General features: G+C 42.1%; 1 protein-coding gene across 3 annotated transcripts in view; it reads left to right on the top strand.

Annotated features, from left to right (window-relative positions):
• Nucleotides 1-13,346, top strand: part of SRGAP1 (SLIT-ROBO Rho GTPase activating protein 1) — a 298,498-nt gene that overhangs the window by 141,893 nt on the left and 143,259 nt on the right. For all 3 annotated transcript variants that reach the window (XM_005680226.3, XM_005680227.3, XM_018047993.1), the window contains exons 2-3: nucleotides 1,882-2,077; nucleotides 10,317-10,479. In XM_005680226.3, coding sequence (XP_005680283.1) covers nucleotides 1,882-2,077; nucleotides 10,317-10,479 — 359 coding nt within the window. The remainder of the gene's footprint in view (nucleotides 1-1,881; nucleotides 2,078-10,316; nucleotides 10,480-13,346) is intronic.

The raw sequence follows: 13,346 nt of genomic DNA, 5'->3' as shown, positions 1-13,346 counted from the left end.
GAAAGTCAGGCAGAAGCATTCTATTAAGATTAATTTGATGGACAGACCTGGGTTAGAGCTCCTGAGGGTGCTACTTACTAGCTGAAGTCTCTAGATGAAGGATGTTATCTCATTAAGCCTCAGTTTCTTCTTTGCAAAATGAGGATAATATTAGCACCTACTTCAGTAGAGTGTAGAACAGTAAGGATTCAATTATTATTAGCTATTATTAAGTTGAGTGAATTTCCTGACTCCTCATTCAGAACTGGACTGCCTTGCTGTTAGTGACCCTGATGACACATGGTCAAGTATGTGGGTATGTATTGTCACTCAGTTACTGAAGAATAGGATGCAATTGAGGCGGTGTTATTTAGACATTGATTTCTACTAAATCCACTGAATTAGATTCAGCCCTCACTTTTAGGGAGTATGCACTGACACTGGGAAAGATGAAATAAAGCAGTTTTCCAGTATGAATATTCTTGTCTTTGGAGGTTAGCCCTGAGTCTCAGAACAAAAACAAGTCAGTAGTTATTAGTTACTGTATCTCCTTTTCCAAAACACACATGGTTCATCATTATAGTCATTTGCAGATAGTTTTGCATGACACACTTTTGCTTTTGTGTTTCTACTAAATCACTAAATGACTAACGTTCATGTTCCTAACTTGTTAAAATTGTCAAAGGATTCTTTTCAGGATTATATATGTGATAAAGCTTAGTTAGTTGGGACAATGTGGAAAATGGGAAAAGCCAAGTGAAGAGCTCTTGGTCTTGTGATCAAAATAATAAAGCAGAATCCAGGGATTACCCCATAATGAATGGATTATTTGGATATAGAAAGAAATTATTTTTAGGTGTGGCATTCCTATAAACCCTACAGTTATGTGTTTTACAAACTAGAAATTTATGCACTAAATAAAAATTACCAGATGTCAGTGTTCGTATGTGCCAGCTGGCACAGAAGTTGAGAAGGTTCAGAATTCTGGAAGAAATGGTGCTCACTTCTTTGCCATTCAAACTCAAAAAAGATAGTTGAGGTGAAACGCTGTTTAAAAAACTACAATGTCCTCAAAGATGTCATATGTTACAAACTGTTATCTGAAAGCCTTTAATTTTTTTCCCCCTCATGACTCCATGCATGTTTGTGGTGTTGCGAATGTAATCCATGTTTCTAATCTAATTTATTACATTCTTTCCTGAGGCTTAGCTCATTCTTTTAAAGGGTCAGCAAATATCTTTCTTTTTTTTTAATGTTTTATTTTGTATTGGGATATAGATGATTAACGGGCTTCCCCAGTGATTCAGACTGTAAAGAATCCGCCTGCAATGCAGGAGACCTGGGTTCAATCCCAGTGTTGGGAAGATCCCCTGGAGGAGGGCATGACAACCCACTCTAGTATTCTTGCCTGGGAAATCCCATGGACAGAGGAGCCTGGCAGGCTACAGTCCCTAGGGTTGCGAAGAGTCAGACACGCCTGAGCGACTACGCACTTAGCCCATCAACAGTGTTGTGATATTTTAAGGCAAACAGCAAAGGGACTCAACCCATCATATACGTATATCCATCCTCAACTCCCCTCCCATTCAGGCTGCCACATAACATTGATCAGAGTTCCATGTGCTCTACAGTAGGTCCTTGTTAGTTATCCATTTTAAATATAGCTGTGTGTACATGTCCATCACAAATTCCCTATCCCTTCCCCTGATCTTTTCCCCCAGCAACCCTAAGTTTGTAAGCAGATATCTTTATTTAAAGACCCAACCTGAACACAGCAGCCTCATAGAGGTCCAGTGCAGAGCTAAATGTATGATAGGATTCAGTATTTTTATCTTGCACATACCAGAACACTTCAGTTATTTTCATGAAATCATCAAATGGGTTCTCTTCTTCTCTCCTTAGAAATTCGAGCTCAACTGGTAGAACAACAGAAATGCCTGGAGCAGCAGACAGAGATGAGAGTTCAGCTTCTGCAGGACCTGCAAGATTTCTTCCGGAAAAAAGCCGAAATTGAGACGGATTATTCTCGGAACCTAGAAAAGTTAGCAGAAAGATTCATGGCCAAAACAAGAAGCACTAAGGATCATCAACAGTACAAGTAAGAGAGGCTTGACTCAAATTCATCTTTCCAAGAGAATATCCTGTCTTCTCTACAGTCCATGGAATTCTCTAGGCCAGAATACTGGAGTGGGTAGCCTTTCCCTTCCCCAGGGGATCTTCCCAACCCAGGGATTGAACCCAGGTCTCCCACACTACAGGTAGATTCTTTACCGACTGAACCACAAGGGAAGCCCTTTATTGGTTTTAGAATTTTCCATTTTTCGTCTGAAACATTGTTGATTGGTATATCCCCATAAATAAAAGCAACCTTCTGCATTTATAATTTATGAACATAAATGTATTACATATTAAACTAATAATATTCTCTTGACGTGTTTCTGTTTCCAATAAATACACTAGGAGTTGATGTCTAACACAGGTAGATATTTGGTTTTGTTTGTTTTTGTGATTCAAGCCATTTTTTTTCTAATTGGAGTATAGATGCTTTACGACGTTGTGATGGTTTCTTCTATACAGTGAAATGAATCAGCCACCCATACACATATATCCACTCTTCTTCGGACTTCCTTCCCATTTAGGTCACCAGAGAGCACTGAGTCAAGTTCCCTGTGCTATACAGTAGGTTCTCGTTGGATATCTATTTTATACATAGTATCAATAGTGTATATGTGCCAATCCCAATCTCCCAATCCATCCCACACCCTCTTCCCCCTTGGTATCCATATGTTTGTTTTCTACATCTGTGACTCTAATTCTGCTTTGAGAATAAATTCATCTGCAGCATTTTTCTAGATTCCACATATATGTGTTAATGTATGACATTTGTTTTTCTTTTCCTGACTTCACTCTAACACTGGCAGATAGATATTTGAATAGGCAAATTTTAAATAGCTGATTCTTCATGCAGAGAGCTCAGGATTTTTGAGGTGATCTTACATGAAAATGATCAATGAGGGTTGCTTAAATTTGCATTCCCAGTAGTATTTGTGGTGGTTGCAGTCGAGGCTGACTTAAAACAAGGGCCTTTGATTAAATGCTTATGATCTAGCTTAATTAATTGACAGTTGACCCTTGAACAACCACAAGGGTTAGGTTGCCAACCCCCTGCACAGTCAAAAGTCGGTTTACTGTTATCTCTGCCTCAAAAACAAAGGAATTGGTAAATGACTCGCCCAAAGACAGGAAGCTGAACAGTTATGGATAGAATCAGGGCTCAAACCCAAGTTCTACCTATTGTGATCTCTAATTGAACAGAAACTATTCCCTGTACCTAGTTAATTTAAAGATATGTGAAATGAAAATACAGCTGTTACATTTATTGAAAAAATTCTGCATGTAAATAGACCTGCATAGTTTGAACCCTAGTTGTTCGGGGATCAGCTGTACTTCATTTGTTTAAACAAAATACATGGAAGTTTTTCAATAATGAGATTTACTTTAGAATTTAAATCTGGGAGACAAGTAAGCAAGCAACTCCAATAGAGTATACAGGTGGTCTGAAAGATGTCAGTGCAAGCTACCAGGGAGACCTGGTGGAAATCCATTCTGTAGTGGAGGTGGGGTAGGAAGGTCCAGGTAAGGTCCTGGAAGAAATGATACATAAGTGAAGACCTGAAGGACTTGTTAGCCAGGTAAGGGCCCAGAGCAGGACATTCAAGCAAAGGGAACATCGTGCATAAGGGGCCAGAGGGAAGGGGAGCAGGGCGGCTTTGCAGAGCAGAAAGTAATCCAGTGGGAGTGAGTAATGAGGTAGTGAGCTATGTGGCTCCCCATGTACGTTGTGCCTGATCACAGAGGCCTGTAGACCATACCAGGAAGTCTGGACTTTATCCTCAGGGCTTGAGAAGCCTTTGTAGAGGCTTTTAAGTTGAAGAATAACCAGCTCAGAACTGCATCTTGAAATGGAAACTGTAGATCGGATTGTGGGCTGGAGGAGGACATGGGCATAGTCTGGAGGGAGACCAGGCAGAAGTCCTTCACCATGATGGCATGAACTAGCCACACTGTAGGTGGAACTAGAATTGTTTAGGAGATGTTAAAAAGCCAGCCCAGTCTTTCAACAACTAGATAACATGAGAAATATTTCTGTTACAAAACTCCTGGAAATGCTGACAAAAATATAATAGACATCATTGTAAATCTATAACTGAACTCACAGGAAAGTAGGGGAAATTTCCAGTGGCCCAGAAAGGAAAAGGGAACTGAAAACTTGAGTGGTGATTGTATCCCACGAGGGGGCAGAAGCAGAGGCCCGTGCAAGGTAGGGGGCTGGATGTGAGGACTTGCTCATCACCGTCCTATAGCACAGCATCCCAGCCCAAAGTCAGGGGCAGCAGAACTGCTGTCTCCATGAAAGAGTAGAGCAGAACCTCACACGGATGAGGCGAAAGGATAGTTGGGGAGTCTGGGATGGACATGTACACACTGCTGTACTTAAAATGGATAACCAGTAAGGACCTGTTGTAGAGCAGAGAGAACTCAGCTCAATTTTATGTGGCAGTCTGGATGGGAGGGGAGTTTGAGGGAGAATGGATACATGTATTTCTATGGCTGAGTCCCTTTGCTGTTTACCTGAAACTGTCACAACATTGTTAACTGGCTATACCTCAAGACAAAAATTTTTTTTAAAAAAGAGAATCACTCACACCCACCTCCACACACCCCACCACCCCCACCACCTTGACGCACACACGGGACAATAAGGAAGCCCAAATGCTCCTGGGCTCCAACTGGTAGGAGATTGCAGAAAAGCACATATCAGTCTTCACCATTGGCTTTGCAGTTTTATTTTATACCCTTCTGTGGCCTTGGCTCCTACATAAAAAGTAGGATAGTTTTGTTTTTTTAAAAGAAAAAACCCTCCATACTGTTTTTCACAGTGGCTACACCAATTTATATCTCCACTGACATTGTGAGAGGGTTCCCTCTCCTCCACATCCATTCTAATATTTGCTATTTGCGTTCTTTTTGATGGTGGCCATCATGGTGAGTGTGAGGTGATATATCTCGTTGTAGTTTTGATTTGCATTTCCCCAAGGAGACCCAACCAGTCCATTCTGAAGGAGATCAGTCCTGGGTGTTCTTTGGAAGGAATGATGCTAAAGTTGAAACTCCAGTACTTTGGCCACCTCATGCGAAGAGTTGACTCATTGGAAAAGACTCTGATGCTGGGAGGGATTGGGGGCAGGAGGAGAAGGGGACAACAGAGGATGAGATGGCTGGATGGCATCACCAACTTGATAGACGTGAGTTTGAGTGAACTCCGGGAGATGGTGATGGACAGGGAGGCCTGGTGTGCTGTGATTCATGGGGTCGCAAAGAGTCGGATACGACTGAGCGACTGAACTGAACTGAATGCTGTTGAGCATCTTTTCATGTGCCTGTTGGCCATCCGTGTGTCTTCTTTGGCAATTCTACTCTTGGGTATATATCCAAAGAAAACATTAATTTGAAAAGATACATGCATCCCAATTATTTACAGCTGCCAAGGAATGGAAACAACCTAAGTGTCCATGAATGGATACAGAAGCTGTGTTATAGACACACAATGGGACACTACTCAGTCATAAAAAAAGAATGAAATGTTTCCATTTGCAGCAATATGGATGGACTTAGAGGGTATTATGCTAAGTGAAATAAGTCGGACAGAGGCTGCATAGTAAATACTGACAAATACTGTATGATATCACTTATATGTGGAATCTAAAAAACACAACAAACTAGTGAATATAATAAGGAAGAAGCAGACTCACATATGTAGAGAACAAATTAGTGGTTACCAGTGGGGAGAGGGACAACATGAGGCTAGAAGGTGAAGATGTATGAACTATTATGTATTTTTAAAGTTATAAAGATACATTTTATAATATGGAATATAGCCAATATTTTATAGTAACTATAAATGGAATATAACCTTTAAAAATTGTGAATCACTAATGTACACCTGTAACTTACATAATATTGTGTGTACCTATAACTTACATAATATTGCACATCAACTCTATGTCCATAAAAAAAGCTTTTTTAACTCTTCTCATCATAAGAAAAAAAGAAAAAATAGGAACTTTTGCAGGAAGAAAGAGAGTAGAGGTTCTTTTGCAGAATACCTTGTTTAGTTTTTATTTTGGGCTCACTTTAACCTATATTGTTGGTCCAGCATAGAAATAAATTTTGGTGATGGTTCCCAGGGTGAGCAGATGTCAAATGTGCTTGACAGAGACTGGAGCCAGTGCTAGATCTGCATTTATAGAGACTGTCCGGTTTTAGAAGTAATTGCAAATAAGAGGACAGCCCATTGGTTTATACAGTAAATACTTTTGAGTGTCTCCTTGTGTGTTCTGTACTTGGGAATCACTTCTGAACTGAAAGCATGCCTGGGCGCATGCACTCCGGTCTGATCCCTGAGTGCATCAGCTGCCACTTTTTCTTTCTCCTGGCTGGTTCACTAGTTTTCTTAAAAAGATACGTAGCTTGGAATTTTCCTTAAGTTTATTATTGACTGTGGGACTGCAGATAAGATAATAAGTCTACAGAAAGGACAAAAACCAGGTTTGGGGGACAAAAACCAAAGACAAGCTTTAAGAAGGAGTCAAACAGACCTGGCTTGAATACTAGCTCTGCTGTGTGACCTTGGTCGATAGAGTCAGTATTGCTGAGCCTTGGTTTCCTAACTTGTAAAGTGAGATTCTGTGACCATCAGATGAGAAACATGACAAATCCCTGATGCAGCTGAGAGCTGACATCGGGTACACACTCAATATTCCTTCTCCTCACGACACAACTGTTACATCTTTGGCACTGTTAACTTTCAGTTCAGTTGCTCAGTCGTGTCCGACTCTTTGCGACCCCATGAATCGCAGCACACCAGGCCTCCCTGTCCATCACCAACTCCTGGAGTTCACTCAGACTCGCGTCCATCGAGTCAGTGATGCCATCGAGCCATCTCATCCTCTGTTGTCCCCTTCTCCTCCTGCCCCCAATCCCTCCCAGCATCAGAGTCTTTTCCAATGAGTCAACTCTTCGCATGAGGTGGCCAAACTACTGGAGCTTCAGCTTTAGCATCATTCCTTCCAAAGAAATCCCAGGGCTGATCTCCTCCAGAATGGACTGGTTGGATCTCCTTGCAGTTCAAGGGACTCCGAAGAGTCTTCTCCAAAACCACAGTTCAAAAGCATCAATTCTTCGGCGCTCAGCCCTCTTCACAGTCCAACTCTCACATCCATACATGACCACAGGAAAAACCATAGCCTTGACTAGACAGACCTTAGTCGGCAAAGTAATATCTCTGCTTTTGAATATGCTGTCTAGGTTGGTCATAACTTTTCTTCCAAGGAGAAAGTGTCTTTTAATTTCATGGCTGCAGTCACCATCTGCAGTGATTTTGGAGCCCAAAAAAATAAAGTCTGACACTGTTTCCACTGTTTCCCCATCTATTTCCCATGAAGTGATGGGACTGGATGCCATGATCTTCATTTTCTGAATGTTGAGCTTTAAGCCAACGCTTTCACTCTCCTCTTTCACTTTCATCAAGAGGCTTTTTAGTTCCTCTTCACTTTCTGCCATAAGGGTGGTGTCATCTGCATATCTGAGGTGATAGATATTTCTCCCGGCAATCTTGATTCCAGCTTGTGTTTCTTCCAGGCCAGCGTTTCTCACCATGTACTCTGCATATAAGTTAAATAAGCAGGGTGACAATATACTGTTAACTTTACTAGTCATTTAAGCTAGGCCGAGGAGCCTAGGTCTCACTCAGTTTTGGGATGCTTGACCTGTAGGATAATCCTTGGTCTGAATTGACCGCTGCATGGTGGAAATACCAAGGCTTGGATCAGCCTTCCTGGACTCAAAGACTTTCTCCTATACTAGTTTTGTTCTTAAACAAATCATTGTGCCTTGCTAAAGCTTAAGTTCCCTCGTTGATAGAGGGGATCTATCTAGATATCTCTGCCTTAAATTGTAGAATTAAGTAGTTGATGTGTGTAGGTTTTAGACCAACTGCTAGATAAAAATCGCTAACTTTATATAGTGTGGTGTTAGTTTCTCAGTTGTGTTCGACTCTTTGTGACCCCATGGACTATAACCCATGAGGTTCCTCTCTCCATGGAATTCTCCAGGCAAGAATACTGGAGTGGGTAGCCATTCCCTTCTCTAGGGTATCTTCCCTACGCAGAGGTCAAACTCAGGTCTCCTGCACTGCAGGCAGATTCTTTACCGTCTGAGCCATCAGGAAGATCCCAGCTTTATATAACACTTGCTATGAATCTAAGGCATTCTAGTAAACATTAAAATATATATATTAACTCAAAACTCCTCATCATTGTATAAAATCAGTACTGCTACTTTACCATCTTATAAATGAAGCAACAGAGGCACAGAGAAGTTTAAATAACTTGGCCAGGATCTCCTAGCTAGTACATAATGATTTTGGAATTTGAGTGGAGACAGTATGGATCCATATTCCATGAACTTGACCTGTGTACTCAGTAGGTGCTCAGTAAATGATAACTTAGCCATCTCTGTTATTATTGTTGTTGTCAATACTGTTATTACTTGAGTGAAGTCGCTCAGTCGTGTCCATCTCTTTGCGACCCCATGGACTGTAGCCCACGAGACTCCTTGATCCATGGGATTTTCCAGGCATGAATACTGGAGTGGGTTGCCATTTCCTTCTCCAGGGGATCTTCCCAACCCAGGGATTGAACCCAGGTCTCCCACATTGTAAGCAGATGCTTTACCGTCTGAGCTACCATTGGACAATAAAAAATGTTTATTCAGTGAATGAAAAAACATGTATTTAATGCTGAACATGGCAGGGCCATGAGGATACAAAAAAAGTATGCCACATTCTCAAAGAATGTATGGTTTACTCCAGCATAAAGAGTATATAGGTAAGTTACTGTAAGGTAGCATTTATGTTTTGGGCTGGGTGGTAGAGAATGTCAATACAAAGAATTCAGTATTCTGCCATGGAACCACTGCCCCATGCCCAATGGCTTTGAAAGGAAAAGAAGGTTCTCTGGGTTGGGGCGTAATTCTTATTATGCCAGCTAGGAGAATGGAAGTCTTCTCTCGTGGTTATAAGTGCTAGGGCCCTAGATCAGGGGTTTCTACCCTTATTATACCCATTCCTGCTTCCTCTTTCTTCTAAAGAGAGTTTTGACTTGATGCACTCTTAAATCCTGACTCTGAGGGACTTAAGGACTGAAAGACCTGATTTAACTGTTTCTTTTCTAATTTAGTTAATATTCAGAATCATAAATCATCATGACTACTTGTAGGAGGATAACACGTCTTGGAAAATTGCACTAGGGTCTCTAAGTTAGGATAAAAACATTCTGTGCCATTTTGCCATTTTAGAGTTAGTTTTGGTTTCTTTTTTTTTTTTAATATAATTTTTTAAAAAAATGTTGGCCATGCCACACGTCATGTAGAATCTTAGTTCCCTGACCTGGGATCAAACCCACAATCCCTGCTTTGGAAATGCAGAGTCTTAACCACTGGACAGTCAGGGAAATTCCAAGTTAGATTTTTTAAGTAAAAAGCAAAAAACAAATATCATATATATATTTTTAAAGCAGTAAGTCTCTATTAGTCATTGCTTTTCTTTGGAGGTTTTTGGTAAGAGTTTTTGCAAGTTGCCTTTTGTGGTTTATATTCACTTTTCACTTTATTATCTAGAATAAAACAAGGAAATAGCTCAATAAGCTTAAAAAGGACATGGGACAAGTTATAAGCCAGTGAACCTCTTAGTTCTATTCACGAGTCTTGAGACAGTGCTATAAACTTCTGCTTCCCAGGAACACTTTTTGGGAGGCTGGAGGTTAAGTATCAGGGGATTAGTAAATCATCCTCACATTTATGTCCCATGGAAAGTATACCTAGCCCGATCTCTTCCAGCAGCATACTGGACATTCAAAGCAGTCTTTGTGTTCGGTGGCAAACCACAGTCTGTCTGTGAGACAATAGTCAATAGATTTTTATATACACATAAACTGCTTCCTTCAATGAGGTGATTAAAGCTGAAGGCCTGCCCGAGTACTGTGTGTGTGTTCGGGTTCTGTGCCCTTGTCAGGATTGTAGCTTTTGACTGGTGTTCTTGGTCCAAGTATTTTTTTCCAAGCCCAGTGCTGTCAAGTGTCTTGCTAAGAGCTATGCCCAGAGGAGAAGAAACAAGAACCGCCCATGTGTTGCAGCTCCTGGTTTTGCCTCGGTGACGTCCCTCAGCTGTTTGGATCAGCTTTGAACTTGATGCTAATTCTCTTTTCTTCACTTCTTAGGAAAGACCAGAACTTATTGTCTCCAGTGAACTGCTGGTATTTGCTCCTGAACCAAGTGAGGCGAGAAAGCAAAGACCACGCCACCTTGAGTGACATCTATCTGAACAACGTGATTATGCGGTTCATGCAGATAAGTGAGGATTCCACCAGGATGTTTAAAAAGGTATCTTCCATCTGTCCCACCAGAGGGTGCTTCCCTATACCCACTGAGCCTGTAACCAAGACAAGGAAGGGTCTGGTGCCTTTAATACTTAGTGGTATTTAATAGAGATTAGGTTCAAAAAATAAATAAACAAACATATTTTGGGCTTCCCTGGTGGCTCAGACAGTAGAGAATCTGCCTGCAGTGCAGAAGACCTGGCTTTGATCCCTGGATTGGGAAGATCCCCTAGAGGAGGGCATGGCAACCCACTCTAGTATTCTTGCCTAGAGAAGTCCATGGACAGAGAAGCCTGGAGGGCTACAGTCCATGGGGTCACAAAGGGTCAGACATGACTGAGCAACTAACACACACACACACACAACACAACACATATCTTAAAGACACAGAATAAAAAGTTGAGCAGGCACACTCGTAGACTTGTAAAGCACCGAATCTGTGACCTGAATGATGTGAGCAGGATTTTGAAATGAGGTGTACTTGCAAATTGCACCTCTGTCCTTAGGAATAGACTTCCTGAGGTTATTAAAAAACAGACCAGAGAGGAAAAGCCTTAAGAACTGTGTTTTAGGCTCGCACATGATCAGAGACTTGTGAAGAAGATAACCAGCTGTGGCGCTCTCTTGGGAAAATGTTATCATGGCTTTTCTCATTCCCACCAGACTAGCAATGTAGGCTGTGAGAGACTGACAAGAAAAAAAATCCCACGGGGCACAGAAAATCAGTCCGTTACATGCCGGAGAGGTTCCTCCTTCCCAAATCCACTTAAAGAAAAAAGGAGCTGGGTTTTTAAGACTTCTTATCATTGTTGCCCATCTCAGCCAACTCTCAGCAGTTTGTTGTTGTTGTTTGGACATCTTTGTTGAGAGCAGTAACAAAATTGGACCGTTTCCTGTGTAGAGAAGGCAGCTACTTGCCCCTACTGGCTTTCAGTTTTTATGTTTATAAGACAGTGGTTCACCCCCACATCCTAAGCGTCATACTTGGGGTGTTTGGTGTCTGTAGTAATATCTGTACCTCTATTCAGTGAGTCTTAGTTTCAGAAAGTAGGGGGGAAAGCACCTTGTAGATTAAAAGTATATTTATGTCTCAAAGGAACAACTATATGGCACTGTGCAGGCCAGCTGGGAAACTTCTTAGTCATGTTTGCTATCTCCACATTAGATTTGATTCCCGACCTAGAACTGGAATTTAGCAAACTTGAAGTTGTCTTTTGCTCTGTTAAATAGAGGGAACCATATTTCAAACAAAGGAGAAAATTTTTTTTAATTTGGAAATAAGAGCATATTAAGAAAACAGAGAAATATCTTGTGTATCTTAATAGTTTAGACTGACCTAGGATAGTGAAGTCATTTTCTCGGATGTCAGTCCTTTCTGCTAAGTCTTCATTTGGTTCAGTGGGCTTTTTGGATCTTATTGTCTATGAGTGGGAGATGGTGTCAGGTCTTGGAAAGGCTACTTCAATAAAGAAAAACTAGTCCTCATGCTCAAGGAGGTTGTAGTTTATCCAAATTTGTATGATGCTGTATATTGCTTCCAAGTCACGGGGTTGCTGGCAACCTTTCAGTCCAGGCCTCTGGGACCAGCAACTCAGCTGAGTTCATTTATTCATCCATTCAACAAAACATCTTTAAATGCCAGGCTGGGAAGCAGAGTTAAAAGACATTCCTGCCTACGCAGAATCACTTAAAAAAATTAACAGTCCCTACAATTAAGGAACATACAACCTGCTCTAGAAACTTGAGGGATGGAGATCTTGACCTTACTCTGTCTGTGTGTATGCCGACCAGGCTCCTCTGTCCATGGAATTCTCCAGGCAAAAATACCGAAGTGGGTTGCCATTCCCTTCTCCAGGGGATCTTCCCAACGCGGGGGTCAAACCCACATCTCTTGCATCTCCAGGACTGCAGGAGGATTCTTTACCACTGAGCCACCTGGGAATCCCTAACCTTCCTGAGGGGCCAGGAAATTCTTCACAGTGGAGGAAACACCTACAGACAAACCGGTGGGAGAAGGAGATGGTCATCAAGCAGATGAGGACAGTGTACTGTTCCAGGGAAAGCGGAAGCATGAGATGTTCAGGAAGAGGAAAGAGTTTGGTGTGAGTTTGGTGAGAGATTGTGTGGGAGGGAGTGATGGAGTGTGAGGCTAGAAAGGACGTGCATGTGTGCTAGGTCGCTTCTGTCGCGACTCTTTGTGACTCTATGGACCATAGCCCACCAGGCTCCTGTCCATGGATTCTCCAGGCAAGAATACTGAAGTGGGTTGCCCTGCCCTCCCCCAGGGGATCTTCCTGACCCAGGGATTGAATCCAGGTCTCTTACGTCTCTCATGTTGGCAGGCGCGTTCTTTACCATGAGCTCCACTTTGCATGTCTTGCTAAGCTATAAGGATTTCTGTTTTGTAAGTCAAAGTCAAGGGCTTCTTAAAGTTGATGGAAACTTAGAGCTGAGAGTCAAATGGATTGGGGCTTGAATCCCAGCTTTTGTGCTTTTGTGATCTTGGGAGATGATTCAAGAAAGTGCACTCTCCTCTATCTCCAGGAGTGGGGAGGGCTGGGGACTGGCAGAAGGGGAAGGTGAGCCAATGGGTGCTCAGAGGTTGGGGTGGCCCTTTGGAGTTTGTCACCAAGGAGGCCTTATGTTTGTTTTGCAGAAATTACATCTGAGCTGCCCTTGGGGAGGGGCTAAGTAGTCTTGGGGGTGAGGCAGCTCCCACTCCTGGAGAGTAATTCCCAACAGAGATTCCAAGAGCGAGATCAGCTGTGAGCTTCATCAGCCAGCAGCCAATATTCCCAGTAGCTGGGGAAATATAGCTCTTGAGAGAGGGCCTGAGGAATGTACGGTAAACACACACACACACACAGCGCC

This window comes from Capra hircus, chromosome 5 (assembly GCF_001704415.2).
Source record: "Capra hircus breed San Clemente chromosome 5, ASM170441v1, whole genome shotgun sequence".
Lineage (NCBI taxonomy): Eukaryota > Metazoa > Chordata > Mammalia > Artiodactyla > Bovidae > Capra > Capra hircus.
This window is presented reverse-complemented; position numbering and strand designations above follow the sequence as displayed.